General features: G+C 41.4%; 1 protein-coding gene across 7 annotated transcripts in view; it reads left to right on the plus strand.

The window, feature by feature from the left end:
• Positions 1 to 21,078, plus strand: part of SORCS1 (sortilin related VPS10 domain containing receptor 1) — a 474,344-nt gene that overhangs the window by 365,858 nt on the left and 87,408 nt on the right. For all 7 annotated transcript variants that reach the window (XM_032490975.1, XM_032490974.1, XM_032490973.1 and 4 more), the window contains 2 exons: positions 4,130 to 4,309; positions 12,621 to 12,767. In XM_032490975.1, coding sequence (XP_032346866.1) covers positions 4,130 to 4,309; positions 12,621 to 12,767 — 327 coding nt within the window. The remainder of the gene's footprint in view (positions 1 to 4,129; positions 4,310 to 12,620; positions 12,768 to 21,078) is intronic.

Below are 21,078 nucleotides of genomic sequence, written 5' to 3' on the forward strand. Positions count from 1 at the left end.
CAAGCTGGTGTTTATTATTTAAGGCAATGAGATGTCTTATTACAGTCCCATTACGCCTTCAAAGCGAAGCCCCAGCTCGGGTGGAGTGATCCTGGCAAAGTGCGTATATTTCACGGCCTGTATCAAAGTGGGGCTGCTGCGTCTGGGAAGGAACAAAGCTTCATACCGACCAAAGGAATTGAGACAAACCAGCACTTTCATGCTCAAGTTTTCTTTAATCATCCCCTGCCATTGTATCAGGTCCTGAAAGATCGTGGTTACTCTGAGTGGTGTTTAAAAAAAATTTTTTTTACTTTAATGATAACGTAACGGGTACAGATCACCGGAGAGGGCGCTGAAGGGGGGATTGTAACACCACTGTTACCATGAAGAGCATGAGACCCTCGAGACAGGGAGACCTAGTGACAGTGTTCTTCCCTTCACGTACTTGGAGCTTATTTTGAGCTACTCAAGTGAGATTAATGAGGCAATACATATGAAAGTGCTTTGAGCATTTTGGAGGACAGATGCTCTATAAAAGCAAGGTAATGTTATTATTAGTATGGATCTAGTTGTCCGGGTGGTAGAAGACTGATGTGAACTGGGGTGGGGGTGGTGGAAAGGCTGCTCGACTCCCAGCAAGAGACCTTGTTTCCAGACCTCAGTCTGTCACTCACTTGCTTTGAACCTTGGGCTGGTTTATCAGGTTCTTTCTCTTTATTAATTTATTTACCATTTTTCAAATTATAGAGCTTTGATTCCCAACACTTCCTCAGATGTGTTAATAAAATGTGCTTAGAGGTGCTTCATGAAGACTTGGTTCTATGATCAGTAAGTTTAAAAAAGAAATGAACTGCATTCTACGTAGAGAAGCTTGCTGGTATGTTGAAGCTTCGAGGATGTCCTGTGAGCAGCAAAGCTGTGTAATTCAGCATTAATCAAAACATTTTACAAAAGGGCCCATTAAAAAAAATCTGTTAAAATCCAACAATGGATGTCCTGCAGGACAAACATTGGGAAACACTCTGGAAGATCTCAAAGTTCACTTCTTGGCCTAAAGTTTTGTGTCTCAGTAAAGACTTTCAATATAAAGTGCCATTTGGGGAGAAATAACATATTTTCCTGATAGAGAAGTAGGTAGGCAAGAAGTAAAAGAAGAGAAGGCATTGCAGTAGTCAAACATTTCAACTAAAATATTTAAGATCAATATCATTTTTAAACAGTCTGGTCAATGTAATTAGACTATGTGGAGAAAGAGATCTGCCCTTGGCCCTTGTCTACAGATGACCATTTTAACCTGTTTTTATTATGTGACTAGTTCTCTAAGTGACTTAAACACTTGATACATCTGTGTTTTCTGTTTCACACCAACCAGGGAAAGGTTTGAGTGAGCTGGGATAGTACAGATGACTTACTCTAGCCCCTAGGATCATTTAATGAGTTGTCTGTCGTGACCCCGATCTCCAAGGTTCACCAGGGCACTAATTTATTCCCAAGATACTGAGGTGGTAATTAATTATACAGGGACCAGGCTAGTGTTGAAATATTGTAACTGGAATTCAGAGATGATGCTACATCCTGCTGACAAGGAAGGAAACATGAACTGGGAGGAGCTGTTTGAGGGTTCTAATGCTAGGGTGAGGATTTTGATCTTTGCCCTATAGGAAATGGGGAGCCACGGAAGGCTTGGGCCTCAGTGGGTGAACAGCTCTTGGGCTGACTCCCACAGCTAATTCCCTCCATTAGGAAGAAAAAAATAAATTGAATAAACCACTTTTTTTTTTAAGTATATTGGTTAGTACCCTAATATTTACAGTGAACAGAAAGGCCAAACCAACCTTGCTTAATCAACAAAGGGGATTTAGGTGTTTACGTAACTGAAAATAGCTCACAAGTATGGAGCAGATGCTAAGTTCCAGGCACTATTTAAGTGCTTAACACTTACGAGCTGATTTAATCCTCACAAGTCCATGAAGGGCACACTCTTATCTCTGTTTTGCAGGTCGAGATTCTAAGGCATAAAGTTCTGTTCACTCAGCTAAGGTATAGAGCCAGGATTTGAACGCAAGTAGTTTTGCTTTCAAAGAGCGTTCTTTTAACCATGTTGTTTACTGTCCTACTAAGCAAGTTTACAGATAGGCAGGCTTCTTAGATGTCCACATTCAAAGACTCAAAGAATGTCATGGAATTCAGACCATCTCTCTCTACCTTTTAAGCCTGTATTTTCAGGATTGCCTTACCCTCTGCCTCCAAGAGATGTCTCCATCAGATCTAGACTTTATTTTTACTCTGACTGCTTACAAACTAATCCAAATAAGACATGATTCTAATAATTCTAATAATTGTAGAATCACATCTTATTGATTTTGCTTGGGTTATATACCCATCACAGATCCAATCACTATCATCGGGAAATTGAATTTTCTGAATGCTGGGCCTATGAAATCACTTCTGGTGCTGAGGGTGGGAGAAAGTAACAAAGACTGAGTACAGGGAGGAAACTTGTCTGAGAGGGATAAGGATGTTTTCAAAGAACTTGAAGCCACAATTGCCAGGAGAAATGGAAACAGGCACTGGGAGGATATAAGCTATGGCCGACTTTTCTACCAGACCTTGGTTTGCATTATCGACCACGATGAATTCATGGGCTGGAGTCATTTTTTACCTCACCACTCTGGATTATTTTCTGCAAAAACCTTATCAAACTCTAGAGTATGGCAGATAAGTTCTGAGAAGGGGTCAGGAATATGAAGCCCTTTGGATAACCACTTCTTCCTTCTGGGATCATATGAGTTGACTATGATCGAAGCTTAACAGGACTAAGGGACTCGTCCCTATGTTTGTAAAGCAGAGTCACAGCTGAGTTGCTGTTTGATTGATGACAGAACATGAGCATATATTATGAGAAATTTAGGTGAGAAGTTAGGTAGAATTTTCCAGCCCCGGAACTATTGCCAGGGAAGACTGATAGATCTCCTGAAGCTTTTCAGGAATGGAGGGTGATCTATCTGGAAAGATTTGGGCACTAAGCTATGAAACACCAGGAATCTTTCCAGGCTGTCCTACCTTTATGCTTTTGAGTAATTCTGTTTTTGTTTTGTTTTGACTTTTGGTTTTTGAAAGTGATGCTCGTGTGTACCACCTTGGCAGGAGGGGAAGGAGGCTACCAAGAGCAGTGAGCTGGCATTCCTGAAAGGAGATGGCAGGCCTTGGTCTGAGACAGCAAACTCTGGTGTGTGTCCGCTTCTCCCTGAGCACTCACTTCTCCAAGTTTTGAGTAGGGAGCAGAAAGGATTTAGAATCTCCACCTCAGGGATGCCTGCTCACTGCCTCCATATTACCTCTGCCTTCTTACTATTTTCTAGGACAACCAGAGTCTGAATACATCATGAATTATGCAGACTGTTTTTCCCTTCTTTTATTTAAGGTTACCTGCTGAACTTTTCAGAGTGGAGGTTTCAATAATCTAAGTCCTTGAACACCCATTAACCTGAGAATGAGTGCTCTGGGGTTCTCACATGAACATTTTTCCTCTGGAGCTTCTGCGGTTTGCTGAGCATTAGGGCAGTGCTTTGCAAACTTTAATGTAAATATTAATCATCCATGGACTTTATTAAAATACAGATTTCTATTTAGTAGGTGAGGCTTGAAGTTCTGTGTGTCTAACAGATTTATAGGTGATGCCAGTTGCTAGTCTATGGACCACTCTGAGAGATGCAGGGCTTGTCTGTTTTCTCTCTGCTCCTCCAGTATTTCCTCATATTTGCCCCTTATATGCCTTCTGAGCATGTACTGTGTTGGTGCTTGGCAAATATATCAGAATTGCTTGATTCTCCAAAGTCATACGTATTTGGGAAATCATTCTTCAAATTATTTAATGAGGCAGTTAAATGATAACTGAGCTGCCAAGCATCTCTGTCCTATTTTCTCATGACCTTACTACCTCACCTCATAAGTGACAAAGGGAATAGTGATTAACGCTTAACTGATTATTATTTCACAAATAGGCAAAAGGAAAATCTCTTGTCCTCCCTCACAGCGCCTCGGTGCCTATTCTGGGATCCCTCATCCGACTCCACGCTCTTTGGACGCATGCCAGGCAAACTTACGAAACTCTTCTTCCTTGTCCCTTCCCTGGGTCTCTCCTCAGGACATGCACGTCATCAGCACAGATGAGAACCAAGTGTTTGCGGCGGTTCAGGAATGGAACCAGAACGACACATACAACCTCTACATCTCAGACACCCGTGGTGTCTACTTCACCTTGGCCTTGGAGAATGTCCAGAGCAGCCGAGGCCCCGAGGGCAACATCATGATCGACCTCTATGAGGTATGTCACGAGGCACGTGCGGTCTCGAGCCGCCAGAGGGCCGGGACTGGCCGTGGAGGGCCCAACGTTGGCTGTTTCCTCAGCCATTTTAATTGCTGGCTCCATATGTGGCCTTGTTCCATTTGGGAACAGGAGGGAGTTGCAGAGCATTTTTATTGGTTAATTTGCAGTTCACAAAACAGCTCAGGGAGGGATTCTCTGCTGACCAAGTCCACAGGCCATGAAGCCCCGGAGACCTTGAAGTGTCTGGGGAGGCAGTCAGATAATTAAAGAGTTTGAACAAGTGTGGTCCTAGTATGAAATTCGAAAATAGTCTTAAAGGGCTAATAGAGTGTCGAGGCAGTAGGCAGCGCTCCCTCAGGTCTCTCTAAGGAAAGAACCAAGGGGATGTCTTCGCTTTGCTTCAGAAGACACTCGCTTGGACTTAAAGACCTTTCTGACTACGTAACCTCCACTGGCTAATTTCCATCTTCTCAGAGGCCTAGTGCGCAAGGTTAGATTACTAGGTCTTTCTTTTCCTGAAAGAGGGGTGCAGAAACACAAAGCAGAGTTTACCAGGTTTCCCTAAGGAAACTCTGACCCTGTGTTTCTCAGAATGACCAAGGTTCAAAATAAAATCAGACACTGGATCAGTTAGCTTTCATGGCAGACACCAACACTTCCATGGCCATTTAAAGCACAGCCCCGTGAAAAGAAAGCTGCTATTTGGTGATGGATGTTAGCCATTTGTCAGGCTGGTGCTGTAAAGGGTTTATAATGGGTTGTAATGAGCCGTTAAAAAACATATTCAGAATTTGGGAAGTGCAATCATATACCTAGATTCTATCCAGAAAAACTCAAAGCTGGCTCAGATATGTTCAGTCGTAATGACGCTATCGTTTGGTTGAGTATAAGTCTGGAGAGCAGAGGTTGTTTGTATCACGAAAAGCGCAATTCCTTTTAATGCTGTTTATATTCCTTCATCTTCAGGAGTTCTTGGGAATTTTCTTTTCGTATCTAAATGGCTCTGTATGGATAAAGACATGCTAACAACTGTATGCCCAACTCAGAGCTCAAGTGTTTGTCACGGCAATTACAGTAGACTAGCATAGGGCACAGTTTGTGTGCATATATTTACAAAAACACACTGCAAACTTTGTTCTGCACTCACAAGTTTCTTCCCTTTCATTTCCTGCCCAAGTTCCAGATAAATATAGCATCATACATCTCAGCCTCACACTGAACATGTATTCTGGAAAACATTTACATATTCTGGTGATTTCATTTCAAATTCATGTTGGATAAAACTGTGATGTAGAGTCTACATTTTGGAGTCAGGCTGGCTGAGTTTAAATCCTGGCCCTACCACACGTACGTATTCTTGAGACAAATCCAACACCTTCTGAGGCTGAGTTTCCTTGTTTAAAATAAGGAGATAAACATGGTACCTACTTGATAGGATTTATCTGAGGATTAAAGAAGTTAATCCTCTTAAACTACTGTGAACAGTGCATGAAATACAGCGATACTCAACAAATTACAGATAGCATAATTAATATTATATTCCAATGAGTTTAAGCCCCAGTACAGTGTTCTCTCATTACAGTCTTAAATGTGTAAATGTCCAATGAACATATTTCTGCTATTTTGTATCTGTACTTCTTCCCCTATTGCAATTAGCATGGCTGTGTGACATCTTTTAACACCAACTCATTGTCTTCTTATAAACAAGCGTAAACTGCCACATTTCTTTCTTCTTTTGCAAATGTCTTATAAACATTTAAACTTTGTGTGTTTTGCTGACATGCCATGTGTTCTCTTGCCTTGATCCAGCACTTACAATGGAAATATCTTGCTTTGTGTAAAAGTCAAATCAGCTGTCCCAGATTAATCACTCAGTTTGCCTCCCCGGTCTAGGCTCTGTCCTTGCTCTCTTGAAAACATTTTCTGATTTTCAGGTTGCATTTTTCCTTCCTGATTATCGTCTCCCCTCTTTTCAAGTCAATGTGGAGTAGTTTCTCTGGATAATTTTGTTTTCTGCCAAGATAGAGACTGTTTTAATTAGTCCCTTGGTGATGGAAAAGATGACAGATTTGGACAGGAATAACTTTTCCCTGTCCTGTTATCTGCAACTGTTTTTATGAATGGTTTTCTGAATTCAAACATCACTAACAGGGAGTGAGAAGAGGAAACAGAGTGACCTCTGGATGTGGCAAACCATTTTTTTGGTTTATCCTTAGGTTTTCCCTTTGTCTCTCTTGCAGTTGACTGTCTGTAGGGAAACTGCTAGCTCTTATTATGATCACTTTGAGCAGTGGTGTGACTACATTATGTAAAGATGCCCTGCATTCCACATCCCGGGCCAGGGAAGAAGAGTCTTTGTTTTATTAGCCTGGCGGTTCACAGTAACTTGAATTGAAATTGATGTGATCAGAACGGCAGTGCTGTATCTGCTGATTACCTAGGTAGAAGGAATATTGGCGGACACAGAACCTGGCACAAACGTTCCTTCAATCTGATTGTTCTGCCTCGCAGAAAGCTGAAAGCCATCCAGCATGAATTTCCCAGTAGAATTGAAATGAATGTTGAGTGGTTGGAGATAAATGGAAAGTAAGAAAATCCATAGATGAGTTAATAAGGAGGAGAGAGGAGCAATATGCAAGGTGGGGGTGACAGAGGTAGAATACATGGCGCACACGTCTGCTGTCATCGGGGGTGGCGGGAGGGCGACGTGCTTGCTTTCGCTTCTGCATGTCAAGTGCCTGCTGCTCTCGTGTGCCCCTTACACTACGTGAGCAGAGGCGAACTGTGGACTGTGATGAGCCTGCGTATCAGGACACGCATTGTCAGTGAGTCTTTGTGGGAAATGCAGAGGGAAGCACAATTCTCATTAAAATCAATCATTTTGTTCACCCACATCTTGAAACCTTATGGCAGATGAGGTTCTCTACACCAGAATGATATGTGTGCATGTGATGAGATAGGGAAATGTCGGGGACAAGAGTCGAGGGCCCATCTTATGCGGTTCTGTAATTGTGAAATACCACAATTTCAGAATTTCCCCTAATGTGACTTGGCCATTGAACATGGACTCCATTCTGAAGAGTCAAGACCTGTGAGCAGGAAAGTTGGATACAGAGCAAAATACAAGGTGGTGGTTTTTATTGATGAAAGATCATAATAAGCAGTTAGTATTCAGGATACCATTATGTGCCAGATACTTTATTTTAAAACTTTCATAATTATCTTATTCAATCTATATATTAACTTTATGATGCAGGGATTTTCTTCTCTCCTATTTCAAACATAAGTAAATAGAGGCAGAGAAAATGCAGTCTTTTTTACAAGGTTACAAAGCTTGGTAAGTGGCAGAATGAGGACCTGAATCCTAGAGTATGCAAATGCTTAACTAGAAACTATGTTGTGTCTCAGGAAAGATCAGGATTTAGGCTTGTTATTTGATTAATAACCCTAATTTGGTTAACGACCCTAAGACAGATGCACAATAACGAGTATTAGGCTTTATCTAGCAGTCTAAGAAAATGGACGGGAAGAAGAAAAGGGAGGAAGAGCTGACAGAAACAGAATCAGCAGGTAATTTCTCTGGATCTAGTCACCATCTTCTGACCCAAGTCCTGAGCCTGCAGTTACAGGTACAATCAGGCCAGTTTTGTCTAGTGGTTGTATTTGGGCAACACTATCTTAGAAACAAGTGTCTTAAAATTTGGTCATTCCTGAATAGCACACATTCTCCAGTGGCACCATGTGCGATGGGAAACAGAAGACAGCATGCCCGATGGTGGCCAGAGCAAAAGAGATGTGATGAGTGTGTCTGAGACGTGTGATTCCTAGTGTATGCGTCTGGCATGGATGATGAGAGGGAGTCTGACAGCTTTGGGCAAGATCGTCTCTCCTCTGGGAAAGGGATATTAATTACTGATGATGAAGAGCGCTTTGGCTTAATGGGCAATGACAGTTCACCCCAGCCACACTGAAAGGGTTGTGTTGGGTGTAGCCACCTGGCTGATAAATTCAGAAAGCACAGAATGTATGCATACATGATTGAGGCACAGAGGGCATCAAGAAAGACGTAACCAATGACCAGCATGTGTTCCATTACACACAGGGTGTTCCATACGTTATGGTACCTCTCGTCTCTTTAAAAGAGAAAGCTTAGAAGTTTTGTTGTTGTAGCTTACATTCTGATGCTTGGGGAAAGACTTACAATCCAACGTAAGAGGTAAGGAAGAAAAATTGCTCTCCCATCCAGGACAGATTTATTATAGGACACAGAATGTACCAGCTCATAATTTAAGGCTACTCTCTCCCTGGGCAGGTGAGTACTGCCTGATGAAGGCAACAGGGAAGGAAAGAACACTTCGACTTCCCTGATAGCACAGATACCCGTGGTCCCTGCTGCGTATCTAATTCTCCTGGCTGGGATCCTCTTTTTAGAACAGAAAAACATCCTAGCTCCAAAGCCCGAGGAAGTCATGGTCACAAATACGGTCTCTTTCTTGCCACATAGTTGATTCATTTTTTTTTTAATTCTCTTCAAATTTTGATACTGTAGATTTGTCACTTAAATCTGAGACAGAGAGGGTGGGAGGAATCCATTCCCAATCAGCATCAGAGGCAGAAATAAGCAAAAACCCCTATGCAAGGGTCTTCCCAATTTGGCTTTCATATGAGTTGTATGACAGATTGAGACAGAAGAGCACCCTCTGGGGTAAATTTTTTTTTTTAAATACAGAACAATGAACAAAAAACCCCCAGGTGTCTGAGGTTCTTTAAATCAGTCTAAGTCCCAGCACCTAAAGGTGAATGTTTAAAAAAACAAGCAGACAAACAAACAAAAACAGATATTTGGGGTTTTTTCTTTAAATCGTCAAAGAAATCTAAGTCCCAGTACCTAGCACATTCTAACTCAAAAAAAAAAAAAAAAAAGCTGGATGAATGTATAGTTACTTAGACATTCTAGGTGCTATATTCCCGGTGCTTAGAAGAATGCATGAGAAGTAGTTATGTGTTCAAAAAATATTAATTGAACAATTATTGAGTACATGTACTGAAGAATAAATAAAAGACAGTTCCCTGTAAGTATGATATCTATATATGATATTTCTATCAGGATACACTAGGATGAGAGAGAAGTTTGAAGAAACGGTACGGCCAAAAGGTGGAGTGTGGGGGCTGCAGACAGACTGACTTGAAGTTCGGTCCTGAGGTTCCCTAGGGAATGACGTTAGGCAAGTGATTGGCCACATCCAGACTTTGGTTGTAGCACGTGTGGAATGAGGACTCATGAGTCTACCACGTAGGACGCATGGAGAGCCTGATGTGCTCATGCTGGCAAAGCATTTCCTGTAGACCCTGACGCTTCTCAAGTTCTCGATAAACGAGGGGCAGTGTTATTGTTCTGTCTTCTCATGCAGAATTCTTACTACCTATGTTATTCAAAACAAAAATAGGGCTTCTGATACAAAGTGACTTTCTAATTACTAATTGTCATGAAGGAATATGGTGGATTGAATGATAACCAAAGGTTATAAAAGAGTGGGAGACCACAGAGTGAGAGATGACACAAGGAAGAATTCATGGGTGGTAGGGAGCACAGGGAGCACCAGAGACGTTTCCAGAAAGACAGATGTTCTTACATGGTTGGTGAGAGTCAAGGTGTGAGTATCCTCTCTATGAGAGATGAATTAGGGGACAGAGAAGAAGAGTGGGGTCAGTCAAGATAAAGAAGAGGTTCTCGTTTCTGGATAAAGGCTTGGGCCTTGAAGGATGCGTAGGATGTTGAGATGCCATCCTTCGGGTGAGCAAGTGAGTATACTGATGTGCTTTGTGTTGTCTCAAGGTTTGAACTATTAACACTTCGTATTTTAAAATCTAATCAAAATGGTATTTTGGCTTATATGATATTGGAGAATAAGGGATTTTCACGGATTAAGGCCCTTGGCGGAAAGAGGAAAATAAGCAGACCTTCTCCAGCTCTGTCCCCTACTGTCACACATTTCCTCAACTTTGCCAAGTTTTTACTCCTCAAGATAAAGCTGAAGGCCAGGCTGCCAGAGATGAGTTATAAATGGCATTTGATAATGCCAGGCAGTTGGGGGCCAGTAAAGTCACCGCTTCCACACATCAAATGAACCAGCTTCTAAACACGCCTAACCCTGCTCTGACACCTGGGCCAGAGAAGGGAGAGGACGGCGGGGGGGAAATGGGCAGGGGAATGACCAGAATAGGTAATATTTTTATCCCTTCTCTCCGTATTGTCAATTTCTAGAGTGTTGAATGGTTAAGACAGTGCCGTCTGTCATGTTGGGGTCTGCTGTGGAGGGAACACAGGTATGACTGCGGGAAAATTCTGGTTGATGAAATTTAATCTTTAAAGAATTGGCAGTTTAGTCATTTAAATATGTAACAGCCTCTGGAACATATGCAAAACCAGTATGGGGTTCCCTTGTGAGTAGTCCTGATGGAGCTGGTGTAGTGAATGACTAAATATTATTTGTAATTAACATACCATTGCATGTTACTGAGGTAGAGTCCTCCTGGAAATGTGTGTCTTCCTCATTTGTTGAGGTTCAACAATGCATAAGAAAGTGGTCTGGATTCTGTCAGTGGCCCCACATGAGGCTTATTTTCCTAAGAGTTTCAAAGTATTCCTCCCAGCAACTCATTTATACCACTTACTTGCTTAACAGACTTCTTGTTCCAAAAGAGTGCAAAGTTGGCCCAACTCTAAGTTATCCCAGATGCCCAATTAGCAGGTATAAACTAATGAGGTTTGACTGTGTCAAAAGCAAAGGCGAAACATGCTGGTTCTCTTGATTGAAACCCAGCCTCTTTGAATTGACAAATTCAGAGATGCATTTGTTGAAAAAAAGTTGAAAGTGAAACTGATTTGGGTGTGAAGCCCGATTCTCTGTTATCTTAAGCAATTAAATTTTGTTTATGCCTCTGTTTCCTCATCCGTAGAATCGAGACAATAGCTGTTATGCAGGTTTATAGTAAATATTGGAGGTTTTATTTATACAGTACTGAGTATAGTGGTTTGTATGTGGCAAGGATTGATGCTGTTTTTTCGTTCTTCTGCTTAAAATTTTTCGTATTATAATATAAAGGGCCTGAGTTAAGTTAAATGGGTTCACATATGCTTACTAGCTTACTCCCAGTCTATTCTCAGAAAGCTACTTAATCTCAGTTTCTGTTCCTTCATCCTCAGAGTGTAGCTAATGGCAAGTGTATCTCCTGGTTTTTGTGAGCATTAAATGAAATAGCCTATGCATGGTGTTGGAATCCACTATGCAACACATTTCAGACCCTTTTCTCACTGCCCTCACGTTTTCCTAGGTTGTCTGTCAAGCAGAGTCAAATATGTACAAATGTGTTTAATAAATTCTAAAACACATGAAAAATACAATGCACAATGAATCATTTATTACTGCACAGTTTTGTTAACTTACCAGTTGTTAACCACTATCCTAAGGTATAAAAGAGAGAAGGAAATTATATTTTCAGAGTCAAATAACTAATAAGGACTGTTTCTATGGGAATGACATTATTATAGGAACAGAGGAGGGATTCTTTGACAATTTAGGGAATCCACTGCTTCTTTACGTTTAAAAGCTGTTCTCTTTTGCTCAATGTATTTTGGTAGCTTAATAGAGAAATCTTTTACAGAGGAGAAAAAAAAATGTAATACTAACTGGGTCATGAGCTTTTCCTGACCTCTTTCGATTGCTCAGGGCTGTAGGTAGCGCAGTGACTTAGTCGTTAAGAGCAGAGGCGGCGAAGCCACAGAGCTCTGGGTTAAAATCCCAGGCCCACCGCTTACTATCTGTATAGCTCTAGGCAGTGTGACCTTGGGCAGTCACTCTACCTGGGTGAGCCTCAGTTTCCTCATTTGTGAAATAGAATAAGTGAAACTGACCCAAAAAGACCGTTACAAAGATTAAGTGAGATAAATCAAGACAGTGTGTACTACACCTAAAATAAAATAAAAGTAGCCCCTATTTATTTATTATTTGCCAAGCACAGATCCAACAGCACAGAATTTATCTCTAGGCAACTGCAAGCTACTACCAACCTACCTTAGGGGAAATAAGAAACCTCTCTCAAACTTGCATGAGGACCCCCATACCACAAGGGGCATTCTGTCCCACTGTCCAGCGGCTCATTATACGTAAGCACTACCCTCACCCTCTTTGCTCCCAGATAAGTGCTCACGGCTGAATTTGACAGTCTGGTTTTTTTTTTTTTTTAAGTAAACAAATATATTTCTTCTCCAATTGATGTATTTTTCAGCCATGTCAATTTTTCCCAGGTAGCAGGGATAAAGGGAATGTTCTTGGCTAACAAGAAGATTGACAACCAAGTGAAGACTTTCATCACATACAACAAAGGCAGAGACTGGCGTTTGCTGCAGGCGCCGGACACAGACCTAAGAGGGGACCCCGTGCACTGCTTGCTGGTAAGTCTTCGTATCGGGGCAGGATGCTTCACACAGTGAGGGCTGGAGATGGAGGTTAAACAAACAGATGAATGTGGTCTCGGGGCTTTTTGCTCAATTGATAAACGAGGGGACAGGCAAGGGTGTGAAGGCAGTATGTAGAAAAGAGTCACAGCACTGCCTTTTGTGATGGACCAAAACCATAAGAGAACATAAGCTTCTTGCTCTCTTCCAAGGGTCTTCAGTTGCAGCCCAACTTCTGATGAGGACCTCAATTTGTAGTTTAAGGGAGAATGTCATAGTTTTCATCAATAGTGGAGAAATACAGTCTTACTCTCCCATGAATAATCTGTTATAAACCAAATGATACATAAATTCAGCTATAAAGTCGATGAACTAAATGCAGAATTGTGTAGGTGTATTTTCCAATGGAGATGTTTATTCATATTGTCAGAGAAATGTATGCCTCAAACAAAGGTAAGAACCACAGATTTAAATCCTGAGTTGGTACTCTTTATAATATGTTCCATTCCTTTATATCATTGGATAAAACTGGTATTGGCAAACTATGGCCTGTGGGGCAAGGTTGGCCCACTGCTTGCTTTTTTAAATAAAGTTTTATTGGAACATAGTCATGCTTACTCATTTCTATATTGTCTAAGGCTGCTTTTGGTCTCTGATGGCAGAATTAAGTAGTCATGACAGGGACTGTATAGCCCATCAAGCCTAAGATATTTACTCTCTGGCCCTTAAAAAATAAAGTTTGTTGACCCCGGCTTTGAAGTATGACTTTTAAAAAATTGCCTAACATTTGGGCAATAGATAGAATTTATTTATGTTTTTGATGATATCCAAGAGAGGGATCAAAGACGTGTCATGTCTTCAAGGAGTTTGTTGTCTCCTTGAGGCATTAATAAATTAATGAAAACTTAATAAGTGAAATATTAACATGTTAATAAATGAAAAGTTATGGGGTCACATTTTAGTAGTTCTGATGCCTGCCCTGTACTTGACACATGAATAGATTCTGAGTGAATGAAGGAGGGGAGGGAGAGGTTAACTATAAAACAAAATATAATTCAATGCTAATCTCTAAAAAACAGTTCTGAAGTTGTATTCCAATTCATGAAAGGGTGAGACTAGTATGTAAAGCTAGCGGAGAGACCTCTTAGTTTTAGTAAGAAGGGCTTGATATGGACAAGCCCATCATACAATCCCAACTTTCATGTTACCCACACTCAGCATGCTTTCTCCTGTCCCAGGAAGTCTGAGCAGTCACTCTGCAGGTTCATCTCATACGGCTGTCAGTGCATCACCCTCCTCCTCGAGAAGATGCCAGCAGCCATAGCTTGACCTTATTAGTTGCAGAGGCTATCACAGTTGTCAGCATGCATCAGGGAAGGAGTCTGAAATTCACCCTCCCACTCAGTTTCTATCCTTATTTACTGGGAACTCACAGGGGGAAAGGGAAGCCGATGGCAGTGAGTGCACAAAGCCAGCTACAGAGTAGGTAAATGCAACAGTTATTTACTGAGCGCTTACTCTGTGCAAGACATGGTTCAGCCTCCTTTTAGAAACATGCTCAACTTTCTTGATCAGCTATTATAAGTGATACTTTGTCGAAGATGCATGGGATGCACGAGTGCCTTGATGAGGTCCTCCATCCCAACATGTGCTTTGGTGATTGAATGTCCATGAGAGAGCGTTAACCATGTCACTGAAAGAGCCTTTCCTGGGTGATCCGGCAGCATAAATGGACCATTAGAAATGTCTCTTACACAAAGCGCTTAGCGAGGTGTTCCCTGCTGCACCCCCAGACCAGTGTTAGGAAGTCTTGCTGCTGTGCCTCCAAGATGGAAATGCAGTATCAGCTCACATCCCCATCTCCACTGGGACCATCCTGATACAAGTCACCATCATTCCTCACTTCCCCTACAGTCACAGGCTGTTCTTCCTGTCTTTACCTGGCAGTCTCTTCTCTACATAGCAGCCAGTGCAATCTTTAAAAAAAAATCCAACTTTATTGAGGTAAAGCACACAGCATAAAAGTACCCATTTTAAGAGTACAGTGATAAATCTTGACAAATGTACAGACCCCTGTACCCACTATCACAGTCGAAATAGAACATTTTCATCACCCTAAAAAGTTGCTTTGTGTCCCTTTACAGTCAGCATCCACACCCTTGGCTCTAGAAAACCACTGCTCTGCTTTTTTTCATGATAGATTAGATTGCCCTTTTCTAAAATTGTATGTAAATGGTATCAATTTGAGCTTTCAAAATTCAGATCTTGTCCCTTCTCCCCTTAAACCTCCTAATGACTTTCTAATTCAGGTGGAGTAAAATTCAAATGCTTAACCCTGGCCCACAAGATTCCATCTGGTCCAGCTTCTGTCTCCTTCTCCTGCCCAATCTCCAGATTCTCTCTCTTTCCTTCCTTGTACATCGGCCATCGTGGGGGAAGAGGGCACCCATTTCCATACTATTAGCTCACCAAGCTCGTTTGTGTCTCAGGCTCTGCATTTGTCATTATGTTATGGATCTGGGTTCTTAGACTCTTTAATCAATAGAAATTGGTAAGAGGCCCAACAAGAAATTCAGGCAAGGCTTTGTTGGGGTTCATGGTGCAGCACAAGGGAGGAAAAACAAGTAACAGGTGCCCTTGCTTGCTTCTCAAGGAGGGGTGAGCTGTTCCCTTAAATGGGGTAGGAGTAGGAGCAGATTGATGCATCAAAAGGTGTCTTAGGTGGTCTGCCCACCCCTTTGGTGGTGCTAGGTGCAGGGATCATGCTCAGTACCCTGCTTTTGCACCTGGCACCTCAGAAGAGGTGTTTTGGTTTGGCTTTTTTGTGTCTCATTGTTCATAATTGCCCCAACTGTGCAAGCGTGTAATTTTCAGTCCCTTATAGTTTCTTTGTATCCTGTTGCTTGAAGAGACGTTTGTCCAGGTGCAGGCACTCCAGTGAAGGGTCCCAGGTTCAGTCTGCTCATTTATATCTCTTAAAATGCTCTTCTCCTAACCCTTTTTTTTTTTTTTTGGCATTCAGCTCTTTGCTTAATTACCTTAATCTTAGAGACCTTCCTTGAGCATTCTCTGAAGTTGCACTTGGTCCAACCTTTTTTTATTCATGACCTTTCTCACTTTCTGAAGTCAGCACATGCATTAATTGACTTTCTGGTCCATCTTCCCCTGCTAATTATGAGCTCCATGGGCATAGGGACTGTGGCTATCCTTTTGGTCATCCCACAGAATCAGCTCAAGAATCATACTTGATACTGTGGTAGGTGCTCAGCACGTATATTGTTGAGGGTGTTGTGTTTGTTTGAAGCAGACATGCCAAGGGCAGATGTTTCAGTTTCCTATCTGGACTTCAGTGGAAGCCTTTCCTTGCCATTGACAGTCACACTGAAGGATTTTTCATCATCACCACTTTCTGAAGCTCATGGGCACAAGTTGACCCCAAAGTTGACAAAATCAGTAGGCTCGTTAAGATTGAGCAAAGATGAATTAATGAGATCCAGATGTATGGTACCCAAGAGTCTTTTGGCCTTCCTCCCTCACTAACCCTGTTGTTTAATGTAGTTTTAATCTAAGCTCTAGAAAACAGGCAGCAGGATGAGGAGGTGAAAATGGCAAAAGGAAGAAGAGACCAAAATCATTTTATAAAAATTTGCCCAAAGCACAAAATGGGAAAGAAAATCTTTGAGCTACCAGAGACTCAGACTGTTAAAAACTTTTCTTTGGGCTTGGGGGCTGGTAGCAGAGGGGAGATAAAAAGTGATTTTAGATTGTGAGTGCTTGGAAAGTGACAGTGTCACCGAAAGCACAGCCTAGTGATTAGAAGAGATTTTTTTCCAGCAGGGCTGTTACAAATGTGGAACAAGTTCAGATTACAGCCCCAAATGGAATGTTCCTGGCAAAATGTATTCTATAGAAATAAGACATCCAGGGTAATTTGGGGCTGTATTTTTAGGACCCTTAGACTGATTGCCTCTAGGGTTCAGCTGGGATTTCCTTCCTCTGAAGACAGCATTGTACAACTAGATGGGGGTGTTACAGGTCACGGTCCTACCTGCCTTCAAAGCCTCAGGATTGGGCTCCCAAGAGGCACGCTGTAAGCTGAGCCTGTAACAAATCCTAGGGCCCCTTAGGGAAAGCATGGTGTTTCATGGAGAGAGGCCGTGACTTCTTTATGGATTCAGTTGGCAGTTTTCTACTGGAGCTAAGCAGCCAGCTACCCCAGGAGACTCTTGACTCTGCTTCCTGCTCCTTTGCACTGGCTGTCACTCTCCAGGTTCTGCTGTATTGAAGTGGGGCTCAATGTCCCAGATCCAGCCAGTTGGCCCAGGGGCCTCCCTCCCTCAGCCATTGACTCTTTACTAAAAATCAAGTGAATTCCATGCTCCAACTCAGGGTCAGAAAGAGCACAAATGTGTGTGTGCAAGGGTGGGTTTGGGGATACATTCAGGCAATTTACCTGCTGCCTTATTGTTTATGAAAGCTCTGATCTGGCTTTTCACTACCTATGGGTAAAGGTACCATGAAGATGAGATGTAAATTCGGAGGTTAGGGGGAAAGAGGAATTGGAATGAGAAGCTGGTTGACTCGCAGATAATCTAACTGGTTTCTTTAAAATGTATTTTTTAATGAAGTATAGTCAGTTGTGTCAATTTTTGGTGTACAGCACAATGCTTCAGTCATATAGGAACATACATTTTTTTTTTCATGTTGAATCTAACAGTTTTTAAAGTTGATTTCTTTCGGAGGAGGGGGAAGTCCTGTATCATTTAGTACTTTTCCATCGACCTGTGCTAGGAAGACCATAGCTAGTTCATGGATCAGTTGAATTTAATGGGCATTTCCTGAACACTTGCAATGGCCAAATGATGTTGCTGGTTAAAGTAAGACATAAAAGAATAAGGCAAAAGAAAGGTAATTGGAGCCTAGAGGTCCACAATGGGCTTCAAGAGTTTGTGAACTCCTTGAATTTATATACAAACTCTGTGTGTGCTTCCTTTGGGTACTTTTTCTTGGGAAAGAGTCCTCAATTTGCATCAGATTCTCAAACTTTGTCCCTGACCCTGAAAAGATTAAAGACTAAGGATCCAGTTGCTCCTAGTATTGACCAACTGATGATACTCCCCACCGTGTGACAGACCATATGTGGGTAGGGACAACGGGCAGCTTCCAAACAGAGATGCTGGTCCCTCCATTCTCTGTAAGTCAGCTACTAGGTCATGGTGGTATTGGTGTACGGTTCTAGATTTTCTTACTATGGAAAGATAAGGGAAATAGAGAAATGTCTTTGGGATTAGCTATGCTTTGACTCTTCTGAATTGGAGCTAACTCTGGAAATGTTCAGATATTCAGTATATGTTTGCTAATGGGAGAAAAGAAGACAGAAAGGGAACGGTGGGCCAAGAGCCTCCTGCCTGGAAAAAATGTGCCTGTGAATTGGAGAGACTTGCCTTGTGTTTTTCAGGAGTTTGCAGGGGCTTGACAGACATTATAAGCAAATCTTTCTGTTAATCTTTAGTGGTTTTTGACAAATACCCAAAACTGTTCAGGTACAAAAGTTTAAGTTAAAAAAGTGAAAATGCATCATTTAACATCATAGGTCTTCAAACATTGATGTAGACTATATAACTTCCTTGAAAAAAATGGAGGAAAGAAAAAAAAAAAAAAAAGACCGAATATTTCCCTTGTACCAGCTGGGGGCAATCCAGTACTACAAATGTGAGAGAGGAGGAAAAAAGTGCCCGAAAAAGATTGTTTCTAATGTTGCTGCTACTGCATGAACTGGTGTCTTTTCTTCCCAAGTTAATTTATCTCAGGTCTCTGATAGCCATAGCAACAGAGCAGTGCTGAGCTGACCAATTGAAAAATGCCCTCTTTCTTTTGTAATGACCAGTGCACTGTCTCAAATTACCCTTGACTCAGGTGGCAACTTAGCGTCTCAGCCCTCCAGACTGCTGGGTGATGAAGCATGTGGCTAGTGGCTGGCTTAATATTGCAGGCTGGATGCCCCCTTGGCCAGGGATGTCCTGCTCTATTGGGTGGTGCGAAAGTCCCTCCGTTAAGCCCATCTGTCTAGGTGTAATCCCCAAGGAGACCGCTTCTTAGAATGCCGTGGGGATCGTCACATTGCTCTGATGGATGTGGTGTATACGTAAGTCCACGGACTCCTGGCATTGTTCTGCGTAAAACAGTAAAGTCAGGCCTTTCATGTCCTAACTTGAAAGCAATGCTTGATTTTTCTAGTGTTTATTGACTGTCTTTCGTAGATTCTATGCGAGGTTTTGCGGAAGATGCAACGTAGTGCTTGATGTTTTCTCTTTATTTACAGAGCATATCTCTTAGGGGGATAAAACTGCGTTTCTCGGATAGATGATCCAGGATTGTGCGTGGTAAAATAAACTTGTAAGCCAGAGAATGCGAGATCCTGATAGGCTGCTGTTGTCAGGGAAATTCTCATGGAAAACTGGTTTGATCCCTCTACTTTATCCTGTCTCAGCACCTGCCTGAGTGTTGCGAAACACTTTTCTGGGTCCTCTGCAACATACAATACCTGCTCTTGTTTTTCTGTTGGACAAAAGGAAGCCAAGTTTTGGGGTCTGATTGGTTTTTTTATAGGGGTGATCTTCCTTAGTCTTACGGAACATGATAGAGTAAAGATTCCTTTTTTGAAAGATTTCCATGAAACTTTCGTGTAAAACCCACAATATGTTGCCATCATCATTCCTTCCAAGTTTACTCTCTGTGTTCACAGTGAGGAAAAGTCCCTATTGTGATCCACCATTCTGTTTCACCAGTATCTTGGCTGCTTTTATTCCTGAGTTTCATTTTTAGTTTGTCATTCACACTCTCCCATATAAATGCAATCACTGCATCTCTGTAACTTGCTGAATCTCTGCTGGCTGAGACTTACAGAGCAGAATGAAAGTAATAACAGAGATACATCGGTGATTCCAAAAACTCAAGTCGATAAGATTAGAAAATAATCTGCCCAGCAAATGAAAAGAGCTGTGGGTTCAGACACAAACTGGTAGTTTTTGACAACTCAGTACAAGAACTATTTTAAATGAAATTTGTATAAGGTTTATTATCCTGTTTTTGAAAACCACTGATATATTAATCAGAAAACTTGATCAAGATTTTTATGCACAGACAGGTCCCTTCAATTTTCACTTAAATGGTCATTACTAGTGTGTTTTGTTTATAAGGATGACTTCTATGTTGAATAACGCTGAGTCTAATGATACCCTAACACAGATGCTGTATCAGTTGATTGGTGAATGTTAGGGCTGCTTCACGTTTCACACAGCTTCTTCTATAGAACTGAGACCAAGGTCTCAAATGGCTAAGAGACACCAAGTGTTGTAATAACCTATAATGAAAAATAATATGAAAAAGAATATATATAATATAAAAAACTGAATCACTATGCTAAATATCAGAAACTAATGTAACATTATAAATCACCTATACTTCAATTAAACAAAAACATTGATGGATCAAGAAGATGGTGTGTATATATGTATATATGCACACACATACAGTGGAATATTACTCAGCCATAGAAAAGATGAAATCTTGCCATTTGCAACATGGATGGACCCTGAGGGTATTATGCTAAGTGAAATAAGTCAGATGGAAAAAGAAAAACACTGCATGATTTCACTCATATATGAAATATATAAGAAAATAAATAAATGAACAAAACAAACAAAAACAAACACATAGATACAGAGAACAAAGTAGTAGTTACCAGAGGGGAAGGGCTGGGAGGAGGGGGAATTTGGAAAAGGGGATCAACTTCATGGTAATGGATGGAAACTAAGTTTTTGGTGGTAAACATAAGTAGATGTGTAATGTTGTACGTATGAAACTTACGTAATGTTACAAGCCAACCTTACTTCAATAAAAATTTTTAATTAAAAAAGAAAAAGATGCCAAGTGACCTCTTCAAAGCCCTCCCAACCTGACCAAACTTTCCTATCCCATTTATATCCCATTTTTCCTCTGTGGTCTTACCTGCCATATCACAGCTCAACTCTTCCTCTTCTTTTCTTTGTGACTGATGCTACGCAGGCCTGAAGTGTCCTTTATCCTCCTGACCATCTCCTCTGCAGTTCATATCCTCCCCATCTTTGCCTCAGGCACCATTTTCTCCTTGAAACCTCCCCTGATCCAAAGTTGGACATAGTCTTGTCATCCTCTAGAATTTCATATTTTGTCTGTACTGATCTGATGGCTATTAAGATAGTCTCTCTTTATGGTAAGCAATAGAAGATCTTAAATTATATACTCTGTAGTGGCAGGGACCAAACTT

The sequence above is a fragment of the Camelus ferus genome, chromosome 11 (assembly GCF_009834535.1).
Source record: "Camelus ferus isolate YT-003-E chromosome 11, BCGSAC_Cfer_1.0, whole genome shotgun sequence".
NCBI classification, from domain to species: Eukaryota; Metazoa; Chordata; class Mammalia; order Artiodactyla; family Camelidae; genus Camelus; species Camelus ferus.